Source organism: Aythya ferina, assembly GCF_964211825.1.
Source record: "Aythya ferina genome assembly, chromosome: 2".
Lineage (NCBI taxonomy): Eukaryota > Metazoa > Chordata > Aves > Anseriformes > Anatidae > Aythya > Aythya ferina.
In genome coordinates, this window is record NC_140297.1 from 15,793,527 (window position 1) to 15,811,581 (window position 18,055).

General features: G+C 36.6%; 1 protein-coding gene across 9 annotated transcripts in view; it reads left to right on the forward strand.

Moving 5' to 3' along the window:
* ARHGAP12 (Rho GTPase activating protein 12) overlaps positions 1 to 18,055 on the forward strand; it is a 78,039-nt gene that overhangs the window by 36,240 nt on the left and 23,744 nt on the right. For 7 of the 9 annotated variants that reach the window (XR_014690360.1, XR_014690361.1, XM_084511303.1 and 4 more), the window contains exons 4-7: positions 2,766 to 2,906; positions 4,486 to 4,566; positions 12,583 to 12,708; positions 16,442 to 16,516. Coding sequence is in view for 7 of the 9 variants with exons in the window: in XM_084511303.1 (XP_084367429.1) it covers positions 2,766 to 2,906; positions 4,486 to 4,566; positions 12,583 to 12,708; positions 16,442 to 16,516 (423 nt within the window). In the remaining 2 variants the exon portion in view is untranslated. The remainder of the gene's footprint in view (positions 1 to 2,765; positions 2,907 to 4,485; positions 4,567 to 12,582; positions 12,709 to 16,441; positions 16,517 to 18,055) is intronic. The other 2 variants (XM_084511308.1, XM_084511309.1) reach the window with 1 other exon arrangement.

An 18,055-nucleotide genomic window follows, 5' to 3' on the forward strand; every position in this document is an offset into this window, starting at 1 on the left:
CAATCCTAACAGGGCCTTTGGTAAAGTAAGACTAAGTATGGAAAAAATTTATCAGAGGCAGTGACTTGAGAAAAGAGGTCTGAATGGTAACGGGGAGAAATTGGTCAAACTGTGAAGTGGTTTAATTGGGGTGGGACTGTAAGTAGAATGAGGTGTGATGTCAGATCAGAGAAGGGAAAACCTCTGATGCATAGCTAGGAGACCAGAACATGGGGACCAATGAATTAACCAACAACGTGCTGAAAAGCAGAACTGTTTTGTTTAAATTAAAATTTGCATTTAAAAAATGTGGCCAAGATGCTCTTTCATTCCCTGTTTTTAATTTGTTTCAAAATAAACGGTAATAAAGGGATGCTAGCTTCTTTAAAGACTCATTTTTTTCTCACTGTGTTTGAAAGTAGTGGTAACTTCCAAAACTGGTTTGATTATAGAAGAGAGACCATAAATATTCCTTTTTTTCTAAGTGCAATATGTCCTGGTCTCTGCCCTGAAGAATTTTCAGCATAAATGAAAACAAGGCAAGAAAGACAGTAGAAACAATGATGTGGGGGCATTTTTGTAATTTGCTTTGAAATTTAACAGCAAATTTCTTAGGAGGTGTAAGGTGTTGGCAGCTGCCTGCGTAAGATGGTTTTAGCTAAATGTGGTATCCTGTGATTGAGGATGGGACTCCGTGAAGTAGCATGGAGGCTACATGAAGGGAGAGTGAGGTTAGAGAGCTCACAGGCAGTTCGTGCTGTGAGAGAAATTGAAAATTGTTGAGTGTGGTTTGGCCAGTGTTCTCTTTAATCCCCATTTAGGTGGCTTTAGCAGTTGTTGCTACTAGCTGGGGGATGAAGGATGCCTTGGTTTGAGATAAACTTTGAAACAACTAAGGCATTTCATCTAAGTTTGTCAGCCAAGGTTAAGGTCTGAGATAGTGTGGTAGGTGGGATTAGCTCAGCCTTGGATCTTCAGGCATGATATAGTGGGTTACAGACATGTGTTAACTCATTCTTATTGAACAAAAGTTTTCTTTCTCTTGGAGAATTTTCATTTTTAAGTCTTCTGTTTAGTTTTAAATGTGCACAGTGCTTCTTCAGCATCAGGAATTACTTGGAAGAAAGATTGTTATTTGTTCAGAATTCCTATTAATTAATCCTCCCCCCCAAAAAAACAACAACAAAAAACAGCAAAAGCAATACCCTGCAAGTCTACAACCTTGAACAAATGTCAGTGTGCTTGTATTTAAGCTTTAAGATAAAATGTAAATTTAAATGTGCATATACATTACGACTATCCTATAAAACAGTTGCTCAAGTGGGGCCAATGGCATTAACATCAAGTCATTGGTCACAATCCAAGCATAAAAGCGCGGCTGAGGACTTTTTGTTGTCCCAATAGTTAGAAATTGGCAGTTCAGGTTTTCGTGTTAACCCAAGTCTGAGAGGTGAGACTGTTTAATGCATTGCTGAAGTGCACCCATCCTTTTTGCTGTAGAAGATACGCTTATGTTGCTTTGTTAATGACCAAATTGGTCCTGGGTTTTGCTGTGTCTGGTAAGCCAGCTTGTGTCAGTTTAGGGAGTCTTCCTCATGCATGTGGTAAGCTACTCAGGAAGCTAACACCAGAAGCCCATATAATAATTTGGAAATGTCACTAAATATATAATCTCTAAAAACAGCCTCTTTAAAACTGGTGAATTTCTGATGCTTGAATTACTATTAAGTGGGAGTTTTGCCTTTCTTCCTGCTTTATGGCTTTCTTTAAAACCCTTACGTTGTGTTGTTGAACCTTAGTCCTTATTTAACCATTGTTTTCAACTAGCAATGATGCGTTCCCCCTTAAGATTTATGCCTAGTACCAACCTATGATCAAAGACAGTGTGAAAGGAAACGCGTGATGATTTCCTCAGGAGACTGTTGTAGAAATACTGTTGTGGAAGATGAGCGTAGAGAGGGTTTTTTTGATGCATGGAGTGGATACTTGGAATAATATCTACAATACCTAAGGAGGGAGATGAATGAGGTGTACTAAAGAAAAGAAGTTTTGATGTGTGTGCAAAATCTTTTCTTTGCTTCACATGCCAAACTTGTTCTTTGCATTATAATCCACTCTTGTCTTTGGAAAGTAATCTTGCAGTTCAGCTAGCTGTGCCTTCAGTTGGTGGAATATCTTGATTTATGAATCACCTGTTGTCACGTTTGTCACCACTGGAAGGAGGAAGGTGGAAATTCCTCGTCATTGTAGGATGCACTGCAGACACAGATAGATGGAAATGGAGTTTGAAGTTATCCCAAATGATTATTATGTTTCCAGGTACTACTTGGGAAGGGAAGAAAAGAATCTACGTATGAAAGCCAGGAAACCAGTAGGTCTTATAGGTTTTCTGGGGCAACAGAGTTTACTAAAGCTGACTTTCTTCATCAATCAGTAATGTAAATTTGTGGGAATAAATTTTAGATTGGCAAAAAATTTGGAGTCAAAATTATATTTGAAATTGTTGTTGTATTGTATTGTTTAAATCTGAGTGGTTGGAATATGGTATGGTAGAATTAAGAAAATTAACAGTATAAACTCTGTTCTGAAAATGTTCTTGAATTACCTAGCAATTATCAAATCCTTATGAACTGTAAAAATGTCTGTCTTATTTTCTGATGTAAGGTATAAAAATGTGAACTTCTCTCAGTTATTGCTATTCTCGTTCTCTCCAAATAATCTTTAATCTTTCAGATTTTAAAGCATTTTCATTCTCAAAATCGCCTTATGTTTCTGACTACTTGTAGCATCTTTCATCAGAAGAAAACGACCACAGTTCTTGTTACAGCCAGTCAGATAGTCAGTATGGTTCTCCTCCAAGGGGTTGGTCAGAAGAGTTGGATGAACATGGTCAAACCTTATATACCAATGACTATACTAATGAAAAGGTACTTTTTCCCTTCTTCTCATCGCATGTTCAGCTAATTCACTGTTAGAAATTCAGATTTCGTTTCTAGAAGTCAAAAGCATTCCTTAGTGGTATCTCCTTTTGTTTTTAAACTTGCATGAAAATTTCACAACTGAACTAACTTTTTTTTTCTTATGTATGTCCTTTGCCATACTAAGGACATACTTTTTCTTTTATTTATTTCCCACCTACCATCCTCGTGGTTACACTTTAGGAATGAACTTAATACTCCTCTAAGTTGTTCTTGTCTATGAGGTAGGTCTTCCAGATAGGATCGTTTCAAACTGAAAGTAATGCTGCGTTCTCAGTTTCATCCTTGCCTTATTTGAGGTTTTCAGTACTGGTTTCAGATTTAGACAAACTTTTTACTTAAACCATAGCAGTATCAGTAGATTTATGTTCTGTTCTAAGGAGATAATTGCTACTGATAACTTACTATGATTCTGGGCATATCCTATAAATTTCTACCACACAGGAAAAATTACGATGATATTTATATATATTTGTAAAGAAGTCTAGTTTTTAAATTGTTCACTGAAGTTGTGTTCTGATTTTTAACCTTCAAAAAGTGTTTATGGCACCAGTAATATAATTACTATCTTGTAGCACTACTTCTTCTTTACTTGATATATTACATTTTTTTTCCTTTTTTTTTTTTTTAAAGAAGCTTTTATGTGATCGAGTTTTACGTCAGTTTTGGAGTTTTGTCTTTCTTAATCTATTTCTGCTAAAAATCTATAGCTCGTACCTCCTTTAGCAAACATGCAAATATTGTTTAAAAAAAATAACACTGGGACTGATAGAGAACAGTATTTCCTATCACAAACAATTCACTGAAAGGCAGTTCTGTGAAACCTACTTGACCCAAGAAATTTAATGTGAGTTTTTCTATGCATATTTTTGTGAGACCATCCTGTAGAATTTTACTCATTACAGTTCTGTCTGTTCTGCACAACTAGTCATAATCACCATAGGTTTACCTCTTTGGTTCTGGGAGCTGCTGATAGAGCTTACGTAAATTATATTCCTTATAATATATTTAGATACTGCATCTTGTGCTCCTGTCTGGTACAAAAATGTAGTTGTTCAAATTGTGCAATAATCTCTTAAATTATCAGTTGCTGGTTGAGCTTCTTAGAATTCTGTAATTTTATCTATACGCTTCTTACTCAGATCTGGTGCAAAGATTGTACTTCCTTAAACTGATGTCATAATGTTGATAAAAGTGAGATAAGTAATCTCCAAAATATCTGTTGATCACATTCTCTTGGTAGGTTATGTGAGTCATCAGGAATTCCATAACTGTGATATTGCAGGTGTTTTTCCTGAGGTGTTTCAGAAGGAAAAAATGATAGTGAGCCCTATTCGGAAAGCAGAAAACTGAAATGTTGCTCCCATTGTTAACTAACCTTGGTTAGTTAAGGGAGGTTGCTTGCTAGGCACTGCTAAAGTGGATGGAACTTTATTAAAAATTAATTTTAAATCCCAAATACCAGAGACTAGCTTTGTTATGACTGTCACACTAATTATATTTCCTGTCATCACATTTCTTTCTGCAGTGGTTAAAACATGCAGATGAACAAGGTAGACCATACTACTACAGTGCTGATGGTTCCCGGTCAGAATGGGAGTTACCTAAGGTGAGTGACCTAATAAAGAAACACTAACAACTTGGGATTTAACTCTTCTCCCCAGGAGATGTTTTATGAGGCCCTTAACGGGAGTTATTTGCAAGAAGAGGGCTTAGTTACTTCTAGCATTTTTGTGGAATTTCTGATTGAGGAGAGAAAAAACATACTAAAGGACATAAAAAATAGATGTATGTAACTATTCAGATGTCAAAAAAGATATCTTTTCTGAACTGAGCTTTTCATGTATGACTGCAAAGTATTATCTGTGATTCATCTGTGAAATAGAAAATCTTTGTAGGAAAAAAGGTGTTTTTCTTATACTACAAAATGTTCCTTAAAAACTGCGGTCTATTTTTATTACCCTCCAAAATGAATGTTTTTTCTGTCCTATATTTCTAAATTTGGTGATTTAAATCTTATACTGAGAGGTGTTGAAAAACAAATTTCAACAGTTCTGTGGTGTTTTTGAGCATGAAACTTGAGAGCTTCACCAGAAGCGCATTCTGGTATTTATTTATTTTGGAATAAAAATAAAATTGTAGGAAATCGACATACTTAGGTAGTCTGAGGATGTTCCTATTATTACTTAATTTACATTTTCATGTTGAAAAACTATAGAACATCTGTCATAGGGATGTAGTTGTAGAACTATGAGGGTGTTTGTTTGATCTCATACAGTAAAGTTATCATTAAAAAAAAAATAATCACAGGGAATTGCGTGCATTGAACATATCAAAGTGTGTGATTCTCAGCTATTGTTTCTTCTGTACAAAAATTTGTGTCCTTTCTGCTTAAAAAGGAGCAACTGTAATAGTGCTCTTGTAATACTTGTGGGAAAATATTTCAAGTTATCAAATGATGCTACAGTCTACACTAGTGTTACATCAGCTAAAGGATTTGTATCTTAGCTGAGCTGACATTGAGTTCTCCTATGTTGATCTGATGTGTTAGGATCTTGAATTTTGTAACGTCAAAGCTATCTGATCTGTAACTGTTGTTTTTAAGATACATAACTATTGATTAGCTGTTACATTAGCAGTGTGCAAATCTGCTAGCACAGGTTTTACCAGAAGCAATTGATATAGTTGAAGGTAATTTGGGGAGAATGATGTCTTAGGTACTTCATTTGGTGACTTCTTCACAGTCAAAACCTGTGCAGAAGTTGCTTTCCACTGAAATAGATTGGATTTGGATTTAAACTAAATAGCAAATGGAATTAGCTTTTAATTCAACTGCACCAAGTCACAAAGAGAATCCAGCACTGTTAATTGAGGCACCTTAACTACAGCGGTGAGGTCTAGTACTCGTGTGTTTGAGCATGATATTTTTAGTGGTTCTACTTAAACCTCTGGGCTCCCTTGTGTTATTAACCACCTACAGAATGAAACAAAGCCTCTGTTTCTTGGAGTTAATGGTCTGATACGTTTTAGCTCATATTCATATGAAAATCATCAAATATTTTTGTTAGGAATTTTGCTTAAATTGTTTACCCTGGGCTACTTGAGTAGCAAATATTCTTAATTTCCTTATTGAGCATTCTTGAAAGTACTAAATTGTGGCTGGAAGCAAATATAAGGTTAACAGAAGTAAATGACCAATCGACTTCTCGATTCACAGTCCAACTACCTATCTGTTGACAGAAACCCTAGCTTTTAGCTTTGAGTGCTGTGGAATAGATTAAACATTCTAGCAAAACGTTTAGCTAGTCTGTGTGTCTGAAAAACAGAGTAAAAACAAATGTTAAAAACTTGTGAGCAGTTGAAGCGTGATTGAAGATCGGCCTTTTGAAAGACTCGCTGAAGCGTGTTCTAAAAGCGCTTAGGAACAAATGAACTGGAAAGACAACGCAGACTGCAGAGCGACTTTGAAGAAAAATAGTCTCTATCAAAAACTCTCATGAATGGTGAGACGACCTTAGAAAGACTTCAGCATTTTAACTCCTGCTTAAATGAAAAGTTAAGTTACTTGGGAAAAAAAAAGACCTTTTAAGAAGAAATTAGATACAATCTACAGTAATTCTCTACGTCAGTTTTTTCCCCAAACATATTTTGGAAGGTGATATATGAACTACATATTTTGTAAAATAAACAAATAGAACAGCATGGTTATGTAGTGTTGTTAAACCAGAAAAAGATGGTAATCCCTTTTGAGGAGATTCTTAGTAATCTGGACATCAATAGAACTAAAAATCAAACAGGCTTCTGGAAATAGCACGTTAACTGTTCTAATACGTTATATGAAAAAACTTCACTTTTATAGCATTAGCTGTAAATGTGAACATGCTCTAGAATAACACTTCAGTAGTCTTGAATGTGTGTTTAAAAATATCTGATATTAGAGGAGGGAGGGAGAGTTAAAAAAACGAATTACTTCAGACAGTCTCATAGAAAGCCCTCTGGTCACGTATATTTAAATGACATCTAGGAATAGCTGAATGCCTCTGGCGAAAAGCAACATCTCGGATGGAGGAGCTTTGACAACTGCTGCAAAATTCTATTAGGACTCATGAGTGTGACTGAATGGGAGCTTGTTGTAGTGGAACAGAAGAACATGCCGAATTATTCTTTAAATTGGTTAACAGTATTTACTCATAACTTGTACTACGTCTTCCGAAGACTTTGTCTTCTCCTGTGATTTCTGCTGTATTCAGTTGTCAGTTCTTGTTGATTATTTAAAAAAAAAAAAAATCAGGTCTTCTGTGAATAGTTCATTATGATAAAATTGGTTTATTTCCTTTTTAGTGAATGAGTAATATCTAAATCATAGTGACGAAGGATATGGCCCTGTTCCATAAGCCTAGTAGTCTTCTAATACAGGTTTTATATTTCAAGCAAATATAAGGGGGGGACTCTATATTGAGGGGAGGAAAAAAGGTTAAATTGATCTCAGGAATAAGAACTTCCTAAAGTTTAAAAATGCGATTTATCAAGATGACAAAAAAAAAAAAAAAAGCAAGGAAAACTAAAAGAAGTACTACATATTGAAGAAATAGCTGAAAAGGGAGGAAAAGAGGGCAGCCTAATAAAAACTAGAGGTACTGAATAATTGTCTTCCCAGTTTTCCAAATGCGTTCCTAATCATATCTAAAAAAAAAACAACATAACAGCATGGTTATTGGACATCAGCTGGCTGAGTTCCCTGATTCAGGAGTAGACATCAAAATAAAATGCTTATGCTGTAAGCATCGTAGTTTGGCTGTTAATATTTAGAGACTGTGATATCCTAATTGCACTTCATCTTGTGAAATTGCACTTTCTCTTGTGATATCCCAATTACACTTTCTCTTCTTAGAAATTAGTTCACCATCAGCTCCCCTCACTCACTGTATGTACAGAGGAGGCAGTAGGTAGAGGAGCTTCATTTGGGGATGTCATCTTAGCCTGACAGTTTTATCTTGCCATCTCTGTGCTCCAATGTCAAGTGTGAGCTCCGAGGCCTCAGTTCTGACACTCAGGTGAATGATTTTGCTACTGGAGTCCTCAGTGCTGTCAAACAGCAAATGCCACCTGAAAAATTATAATAAATAAACATGGTGCTGGTAATAGGAAGAAGAAGATACTGTGCAGTCAAATGGTGAAATGAAAAAGTGAAAATAGGTATACCTGAATTTGTCTTATGGCCAGGATGTGAACAGTCCTACTTGGTTTGAGGTAACACATAATGTGTGTTGGCATTTGTGTCTACTGTAAGACTAAACATTATTGTTAGTAGTAGTGAATAATCCTCACATTCTTGTCTTGAAGCTTGGGATAGCTTGGAGGAAGTTGAGACTGCCTCAGCTGATGTGTTGATTTAGAGGTATTCTAGGACAGAAGTGCAGGTGATATTATTTCCTTTCTCTTTACTGTGGGTACCTGTATCTTATAGGCCTGGTCTGGTCTTCCTCACTTGTCCTGGTGTGGTGCTTTCCAGCCCCTTTCATTCCTCCTAGATCAGAGAAGGGAGGGAAGTATCCCCAGCTTTTTCTGAGGCAATCGGTACTGGCTTGGTGCTGGTCTTCACAAGCTAGCAGTCTTAGCGAAACATAAGGTGAAGCAAAGAACATCCAACGCAGCAAAGTCAACGGAGCAAGTATCCAGAGGGGTCTCCAGTCGCTTCTGCTTCAGGTGGATTTGTCTCCTCCAGCAGCCTCCTGCCCCTGCACGTCCTTCAATGAGGCCGCTGCCTCAAATGCTGCTGCAATGTGGATGGAAAATGAGTCTTATTTCTCCAAGGAAAAAAAGTGCATGAGGTAGAGATGAGGTCCATGAAAAGACCAAAAAAAAAAAAAAAAAACCAACCAAAAATTTATATATATGTGTTAAGGAAAACATTGTATTGATTTAGCTAAGAAGAGCAAAATATGTACATTGGTGCTACATTAGTCGTAGCACTAAAAAAAAAAAGTATTCAAAGCCGAGGACTGTTCTAGCATTGGAGAAATACTTCTGTTCTGAGGCAACATTAAAAAAAAAAATATTTTTTTAATATATGATTTCAGACTATCTGTTGGGAGAACTGCAAAGGGTTACGGTAGTAAAGAGGACTAGGATTTCAGAATATTCTTAAATGACCCTATTCTAATCTCTTAACTGCAAGAAGGTAGAGTAAAATATTCAACTTTGGGTCTTTACCAAGTTTCACTGACAGTTGCATTCCGTGCTTTTCTCCCTTCACCCGCCTGTTCCTTGCATTCGGCTGTGGCTGTTGTTAGCGCAAACAAAGGAGAATCTTTGTTCTGCTTCTTGAAGCTGACAGATCTGTGTCATTTCCCTAAAAATGGGGACAACTGCTACAAATAACTCGGAGGTGTTGCATTTATTCCAATCACAATTAGGCTAGGACAGAGCCTTGAGCCATGCCACATTATCAGGGTAAAATTAAATATAAATCATTTAGCTAGTTGCGAGGGCTAGAAAATTTTAAACCAAAGCAAAGAGAGCTTTTAAGTGACTGGTGAAAGCTGCTACTTGAAAAAATAAACAATGAAAATAACCCTGTATTACCCAAATTTACACCATTAGTGTCCTTACCCTGCACCAAGAGCTGGTGCAACAAGAAGTCCGTGTCACTTGGCACATGCAGTAAGGTTATGAACAATTGTGAAAAATCTGCTGATGTCCTTATTTCCTGATAAAAAGAAACTGGTAGTAGAATAGAGAACAAATGAATGCAATGTGCTAGAGGGGGTAATGTATTGGGACAATTTTTGATTTTTTAGGGAAAACTTTAAAGGAGCAGCAGCCTGCATTCTTAGAACTCTCGTTCTTATCAAAATTTTTAGATTTAAGAAAATTATAGCATCTTTTGATGTTTAGATGCATGGTAGCATCAGACGATCTCTGTATGGTCCTTGCCTAATCTCTTACTTCAAGATTACATCAGAGACGCAAGGAGGCATCTGACTGCATCACCAATAGCCCTGGCTACTTCTCCCTAGCCAGTGGCATCTATCCAGTCTAGAGGGTGGCTACTTCAGTTGGATATGCAGAGACTGAAACCGTATCTGAATCTCACTTTGATTCTCTTTGGAAAATCACAGATCAGACAATTTATTTCAGAAGCTTAGGCTTGTCTTGAGGCCGGAAATATATTTTTATTTTTTCCCCCTAGTAATTTGTTCTACTGCTTGCAGAGAGGGTGGAAAAAAACCACCTGACAAACAGGCATGAACACTTGAGTGAAAATTGTTTACTTGACACCTATATTGTGAAAAAATGGGGGAAAGATGTCAAATTTCTCTTTAAAGAGCTGTCAGTTTATTAACACTGTTTGTATCACCGAAGCAAAGTACTGAAGCTGCTAAGATACGTGGCACAGTGTTCCTGAACTGTTGGAAGTGCGTTGTTAACGAGCTCCATATATACTGTTTCTTTACTTTCTTCTTCAGTGTGTTCTTAAACTGGAATGTCACGGTGTGTTACAGCCCGTTCTCCTTCAAGATGGGGTTGTCTGTAGAGATAAGTAGACTCCTGATGGTTTGTGGTGGTATAAAGGCACCTTTTAAATATAGATCACCTGTAAGTAGGCTGTGCCCACATTCTGACTCTTAGGACAGATTTCAATTCAAGACACTTTTAAGTCTGCCTTTGACTGTTGTTAGAACCTGAATTCAAGTTGTTCAAACAGAAAGTGCATAGAGGATTTTCATAAATAATATTCAACGGTGTCACTTAAGTATAGATATTTAAAAAATAAATGGTTCATTTGATAGCAAAAAAATGTTTGAGCTGTCCATTTAAATTCTCGAGAACTGTTCTGAGGACTACTGTGGCAGCTTTCCGTGGTGTAGGCATTGTTTCATCAAAACTCAGATTTTAGTTGTAATATGGGCAATCTTTTGCATATTGTAAATTGCATATATGTTTACTGAGTTGCAGAAGCATCTTCAGAGTGGATGTTTCTAGAACAAGAAAGTCAGCTGGTTGTAGATTCCTTGCAGCATGAAGGAGAGTTCAGCTTTGATTTAACAAGGGAGCAAACTAAAAGTTTCTTAAACCTCACCATTGTAATACAGGTATATCTGTTGTCATATGAATGTAACTGTGCTGAAACCAATGCAAAGTCCCTGCTGTCTCAGCTGTGGATCTCTACAAGGATAACCAGTACGCTTCTGCCTGTATGCAAACCACCAAATTTTATTCTCTGTACTGCAACATTCATTCAACTGGGAGTATTTTATTACTGTTACGCATGTTGGAATAACTAAATTAAATACTAAATTTCTTTTACTTCCTACATATTGACATATTGAAACACTCTTTCCAGAGTAAAAGACAAAGCTGCTATCACATAGTGTCTGCCATGGCAGTAGTAAGGATGGCTCTTTATTTGGACGCTAACTGTGGCTGTATTGTTATTTAGCTTAAAATTGGCATTTCTGTTATTTAACTTAAATCTTACTGTGCTTTATCAGTATGTGTTATTGTCTTTGAAGACCTCAAGCTCCAGAATTACAGTAGTAAATCAGCAGCAAAACTGTGGAATTCAATGTGCTTACAAAGGTTATTAGTTTAGCCTTTTTTAATAAAAAGGACATTTGATTTTCCCATGTTACATCTTACCCAGTGGGTTCTAGACCTTTATGTGACTCCACAAATACTTCCATGTGTTCCTATGTGCAGATTTTAGTCTTCTAACACTGAATAGAGAGAATGAGAATTTTATTGCCTTTGTAAAAAAACAAACAAAACTTATGTTGTTTTTCCTTGTTTATATTTTCAGTGGTAAACTCTGCTTGAAATATTGTTATAATTCTTTATAATGCTACCCTGGTGATGGTGGTGATGATTTGAAATGACTGCACTACTGACAAGTATGCTGCAGTGCTGAGATGAAATTAATTGCTAGGTCCTTCTCATGGCTTTCACATTTTCTTAACCTCTTGATCTTTTTGGATGCTGTTGAGTTAGTGGAATTATCAGAACACAGGTCTTCTATTTCCTTGGGCTATTACAGCTCTGCCAAGTCCTACAACTATTTCCTGCTAAATACTTATTTTCTGTGCTGAGGAACAGCAAATCCTTCTATCAGTAATTCTGTGTAGTTATTCTGAAAAGCAAATCCTCACGTCTTTGTCTCCCCTCTCCGAGCCATACCAAACCTTTGGGTGAAAGAGAATTATATTCAGTCAATCACCACTCTCAATCTGAATGGCTTACAGTAGAATAGAAGGGTTTTCCTTGTTCTACACAAGACCTGACAGGTGCTACAGTATTGTCAGTGCAATATAAAGACTGAATGTTTGTATCTTGCGTTTATTGTATTATTGTATTGAACCACAATGCCATGGTGGTTCTCAATGTGCCAGTTGGTTGCAGAATGATAAACTCTTGCCTAAGAAATCAAACATCTGTCTGTTGCCCAAGAGAGGCACTACAGCAGACAGGAAGTTCTGAAGACTAAAAACAAAAGAAAAAGGCTATTTTCATACCCTTGAGTGAAATAGGGAATCTGAACATTTGTACTGTTAATATGTATGAATGGCATGCTCAGGTGTTTGTGTAAATTAGCTTCTACTTATAGTTTGATTTTTCTTTTCTTTAGTATAATGCTTCACCACAGCAGCAAAGAGATATAATAAAGAGTAGGAGTCTGGACAGGAGGCTACAAGAACCAATAGTTTTAACAAAATGGAGGCACAGCACAATTGTGTTGGACACCAACGATAAGGTAGGAGTGAGTTAAACAGCATGCTCCAATGTGAACCATTTCTGATTTCTAAATTATTTAACAGAAAATCAGTGTGCATGAATTTCTGAAATCTCATTTATTTGTATTCTGCTGTATTGCTGTGTATAACATTCAGTGAGTACAAGGACTGGTAGATAACTTCACTATTGTTTCTTTGTAAGTAGTAGCCTTTTTCTCGTTATCCTTGAAATATTTTAGAGTTAGTTCAGGTTTCGATGTGTACAGCCATTTTACTTATAATTGGGAATTTCCTGCAATTCAATTCAGGCTATAGAGCATAATCAGGGCTTGGGTTCAAGAATTATGAATGTGGGTGAGGTTCCCATGTGAGGTATATTGGTATTTCATCTCTGAATATCTTCATTATAGACAACACCCAGTGTAAGTACACTTTAAGGATTGCAGATGAATAACTGAAGTGAAATATTTGTAGAATTGAAATAAAAGTTGCACTTACTGAACTAAAATTCTTCTCTAAAGATAGCAGTAATGCTATTACACAATGAATTTATCCCTTTAATGACCTCTCTGCCGATCTCCATCATGATAGGTTAAGAGGAAAAGTTGCACTTGATTGCAGCAGGGTTGTAATGTTACTAAAGGACAGAGGACAGCACTGAAAATGCTAAAAACGCTTGGTTTTAATCCAGAGCTGAGCTGGGAGTTTAGTCTGAAAAGAGCTGTGAGTCAGGGCTAACAGAAGCTGTTTTCTGTGCATTGTTTATGGCACATTCTTGGAAGTCTGTTTGGGACTAGCCGCTAACAGATGCTGCTTGAGCAAACACGGAGACAGAGCCTGTCCCTTGTTCTTCCTCTGTCTGTCTCTGTTCTGTTTGACTTTTGTCACTGCTGTGTCTGCCTGTGCTGTGACATTGTCAGCACGCTGATGTATATAGGGAAGGATGTGTACAGGAGAGCTGATGTATGTAGTGAAGAACTGAAACTGGTGGCGTAGGGTGATGACTTGCTTTTCCTGGAACTTCTTAGTAGGAGTCAGTCCCGAGTTTCACGGAAACCGAAATATGTTGTAATGCTGAAATCGCAGCACAGGCTACTCAGAATAAGATGCCAGCAAACTGGCTAATAGACTTCCTTTTTCAAAAATACAGGTGACAATTAACCAAAATCGATGTGGTTTCGGGATTATGGCAAAAGACCTCTATAAGCTGGCCTGTGTAATTGCAGATGTTAAAGACAGACTTAAATGACAAAACACAGCAGTAGTAATGAAAATGGATCTGCTGCCCAGAATGTTGCATGCTTGACCTGTTTCTGGTATGTTTTAATAGTTTTCCTTGTTGAAATGAAGTGTTTCTTGTGGTAAAAAGAGTTGAATGGGCTATCAAGAGTTGTAGTTCCTCAGAACAGGATTTATTGGATTTGATCTTAAGCTTTTGAGCTGCCAGTTCAGAACATTTTATGTGTGGTGCTGAGGAGCCGGAGACCATGCTTGACTGGCAACTGCCTGCTCTGCACCTGAACATGTTGGTTCATTGTGAGAGGTTTTGAGGTCCCCTTACTGCTCCTTCATCCTGCCTTGATCTCCTTTGGCATCTTTCTGTGCCAAATGGGCTGTAACACGTGCATGGAAGGCTAAATGGAGTGCTGCAAAACGAAGGCTGAGAGGGCTCTCCTAGTCTCATGTGACATTTACACTTCATAGGTACGAACAATTCTGTTAGTGATAACTTGAAATTTTTGCCTTGCTTTTAAAGGAAGACTTCCTTTTTTGTGTAAGATTTACTTTTGGAACGACCTTTATGTAGCTCGGCACTGAATGAAGAAGCTCTTGTAAAACATTGAATAAGAGGAGCTGTTTACTTTTCATCAAGACCCAACGTTCAAGTACCAAGACCTTAAACCCAGTGAAGCAAATGTGCAACTGTACAAATGTCTGGTGTAATAACCAAAAGAAACTGTGTATATAAGTCAGACTTGTAAAGTCTAAGCCAGCAGCTTGAAGTTACTTTAACAGCTTCAAAATATGCAGGCAATGTGCATTTGTTAATGGTAAGGAGTCACATAAAGCACAACATGAATGCTTTTGGAAAATTTAAGAACGTGTAGTGGAGCAATAAGCTAGTGTTTTGTGGAAGGACCCGTGGATCTTAAATTTTAGTGCATTGATGGACCCATTTTATTACCACTGGTAGGCACACTCTTATGTGAACTTCTTAGAATTAGCATCCGGTAAAGGAGCAGATTATGCATATGTATGTTAGGCTTCTTCAGAGCTCCTTAGTGTATGAAAGCTATCTCAAATTTGGAATGAAATAGAAGGAGAAAAAACAACAATTGGTATTTGTCTGGATAGGTGCATCAACTCATCCCCAAATTAGCTTTTAGCTGACTCCTAGGAAAGTTGTTTTTTTAAAATTTTTCTGATTTTTTTTTTTCCTGGAAAAACAGCAGAATGCAATTCTATGAAAACGTGCTGGTGAAGAGTGGTTAAATGTGTCAGAGGGAAGGTGTGGGTTACCAGGGCTGACTGGGACTGGATGATACCAAACGTACTTGCTGATTGTTCAGTGGCTGTGGCACATACCTGCATATAGCCATCAGGATTTACATAGCTAAAAAGTTTTATTAGCAGGGAAAAGCATACCTCTCTGAGAGGGACAAAATTGATTTCCTTAGCTTGAGCTTTCTTTTTTCCCTATAAACATCCGAAAATATAGAATACTTAGCTTATTCTTAGGGATGCTAGTGCTGTTTGTCAGTGCAATAGTAAAAGAAGTAGTGGGCCACTACCTGGAGGTAGATTTATAAGTGGATTTTAAATTGCAGGTGTGTAGGGTTTTTATGTAATACTGGAAAAATAAACATTTTCTGTAAGTTGAAGCACAGAGGTTGGGAGACCTATCAGAGGAATTAAAAGGGGAGAAGGGGGGAAATGTACAACTAGCATGTGTCGTGGTTCTATTTGAAATCCTTTACCAGGTTCTCACACAGTATATTTGTGCAAAGCAGCAGTACTTCAGTGGAAACACACATGCCTTCTGGCTTTCAGTATTTTTTCTAGTCTTCAGGGATTTAGTAATTTTCTTTTGATCCATCGTTAATGTTCGGTTTAAAACAAAAACCTGAATCTGTAATAATCTCAGTGCTTGATTATAAGGAAACAAACTGTCACGACTCACAAATATTAGACAGAGTTGGTATACACTGAATGTATGAACCGTGCATGTATAACTATTTATTGTATAAGTTCTCTGCATGTATATGTAAATGCACATATATTTATTGTACTAATCTTGCATGTATTGACCACACAGAAATATAATCTGTTCTTTAAAATCTTTGTGTTTTTTCAAATGTGCCCTGTAATAAGTTAGTATTATAAACATGCTTAATAATTTGATAGCAATGTCATACAGAAAAATTGCTCCTTAATAAGGATGAAAGCCTTGCTTTGCTCATGAAGTATGTATTTTTTTTTTTTTTTTCAAATTGACATGTGCTAATTAGGCTGGATTGATTGGCCTGTAAATCTTGTCGTAACACTATTTGGTAAGCACGTTTATAATACAAGTATTTCAGAATATCATGAATACTTAAACAAAATAAAACAAAAACAACCAAACAAAAAAAAATGTAACAAAACACTTTTTCTGTAAAGTGTGAGAGGGGAGAGGGTGTCTTTAGGGGTGAAAAAAGTTAAATTAAAATTGTAAGAAAGAGAATAACTTAATTGCATTTCTAAATTCTGTAGGAATCATCAACTGCTTCTAAGGCCAGTTTTCCTGAAAATGAGTCCTCTCCTTCTTCACCGAAGCATCAAGCCACAGTCAGTATGGAAATTGTTTAAATAAATAAGTAGATGTTGTAGAAACTTGTCTGTTCATGATTAGATAATTGAGGGTAAACCTGCTTGTTACTTGGGAAAGTAGTGGGATAAAACTAACATTTTAAAAGGAATGTGCTTTAAAAAAAAAAAAAAAAAAAGGAAAGAAAAAGCTGGATATTTTTTATTTAAAAACAGCTTTGTGATGGGAGATGATTCCACAATGAATTTTTAGCTTCAGTTTATGCCAAATTACGTAATTATTCCCCAACAGTCATGTCTTCACACCTAGCAACTTGGAAGGTTACATGCAGAAACAAACTGTCCTTAACCACAGAGTTTCTCTGTCAGTAGTCAGTGATAGTTTGTAGGATCTGATGTCTTTATTTTTCACTTGTGTTTTTCATCTACTTGAAAAGATGTAGGAATCATGAGAACCTTGCATAAATAAAACCTTTGTCTTTTTAATAGGATATATGCTGGGAGGAAAAGCTAAGCTTGCTGAAGTCTTGTTTTGAATGCTTAGATATTTTTGCTTAAGTTTAAATTTTAAATTTGCTCATTGATTTTTTTTAAACAGTAGGGAATAATTCAGAAATATGTGTATATATGTGTGTGTATATATATATATTTCTTTTTGCTTTAAGAACTGCATTCCAATAGCATTGGAATATGTGCCTTTATGAGTTTTAGCATTTCTTTAGTGGGAAGCTCAGGGCATTAAAGGCAACTAGTTGTGCTTCATTCAAATGCTGCACACAGAGGAATGGTTCTCTGGCTTATTTATGCTGATCCATTCTTACAACTTCTAATAGTGTTTTTCACAATGATATTAGCATTGCTTATTAAGCAAGCATAGTTGAGACAGCCTTAACACAAGCAATTCTTGCTGCATGTGTTCTAATTTCTGTAAATATGTTTCAGACCTTGAAATACTAAAACTAGATTTTGTAGCAGAACTCACTTTGGGCTTTAGATGATAGAAAAAAATCTGTGTTCTCTTAAACTGTCCTTGGAATATAAATATTACAAAGAAGCTCTTGAATTTTTGTTTTGTTCCATAGACTTTTCTTCTTCTTTTCCCTAATTAAATATTACATTAATTTTCCCTTTAGTACCCCCTAGTGTTGCTGCTAAGTTCTGTGTTATGATACTTTTTCTGAATAGTTCTCCTTTGGAGCAGTCCCACTGGTTCCATATGTAACTTGTGAATATCACAGACTATTTGAGCAAGTGGGCATGGGTTGCTTGGTCACTGTGAAAGGTAGTGACAAGCTGTTCCACTTCCTAAAACTTCCTAAAGCCAAAAGTTTGTTAGAAGGGTGCAACACATAGGACTGCTAGTGGTGTTGTGCATGGATCATGAATAAAATGATCCATGAATTTGCTCATTTTTTTGGGGAGGGGAGGGAGATGTGACTAATTTCTTCTGTTGAAAATTCTGGCCCAATGAAGACATTAGATTAAGAGTTGCAGCAGCTGATGGATCAAAACAACATATGAATCACTAGATAAGTGGTGTTATCCTTGGAAACATCCCTC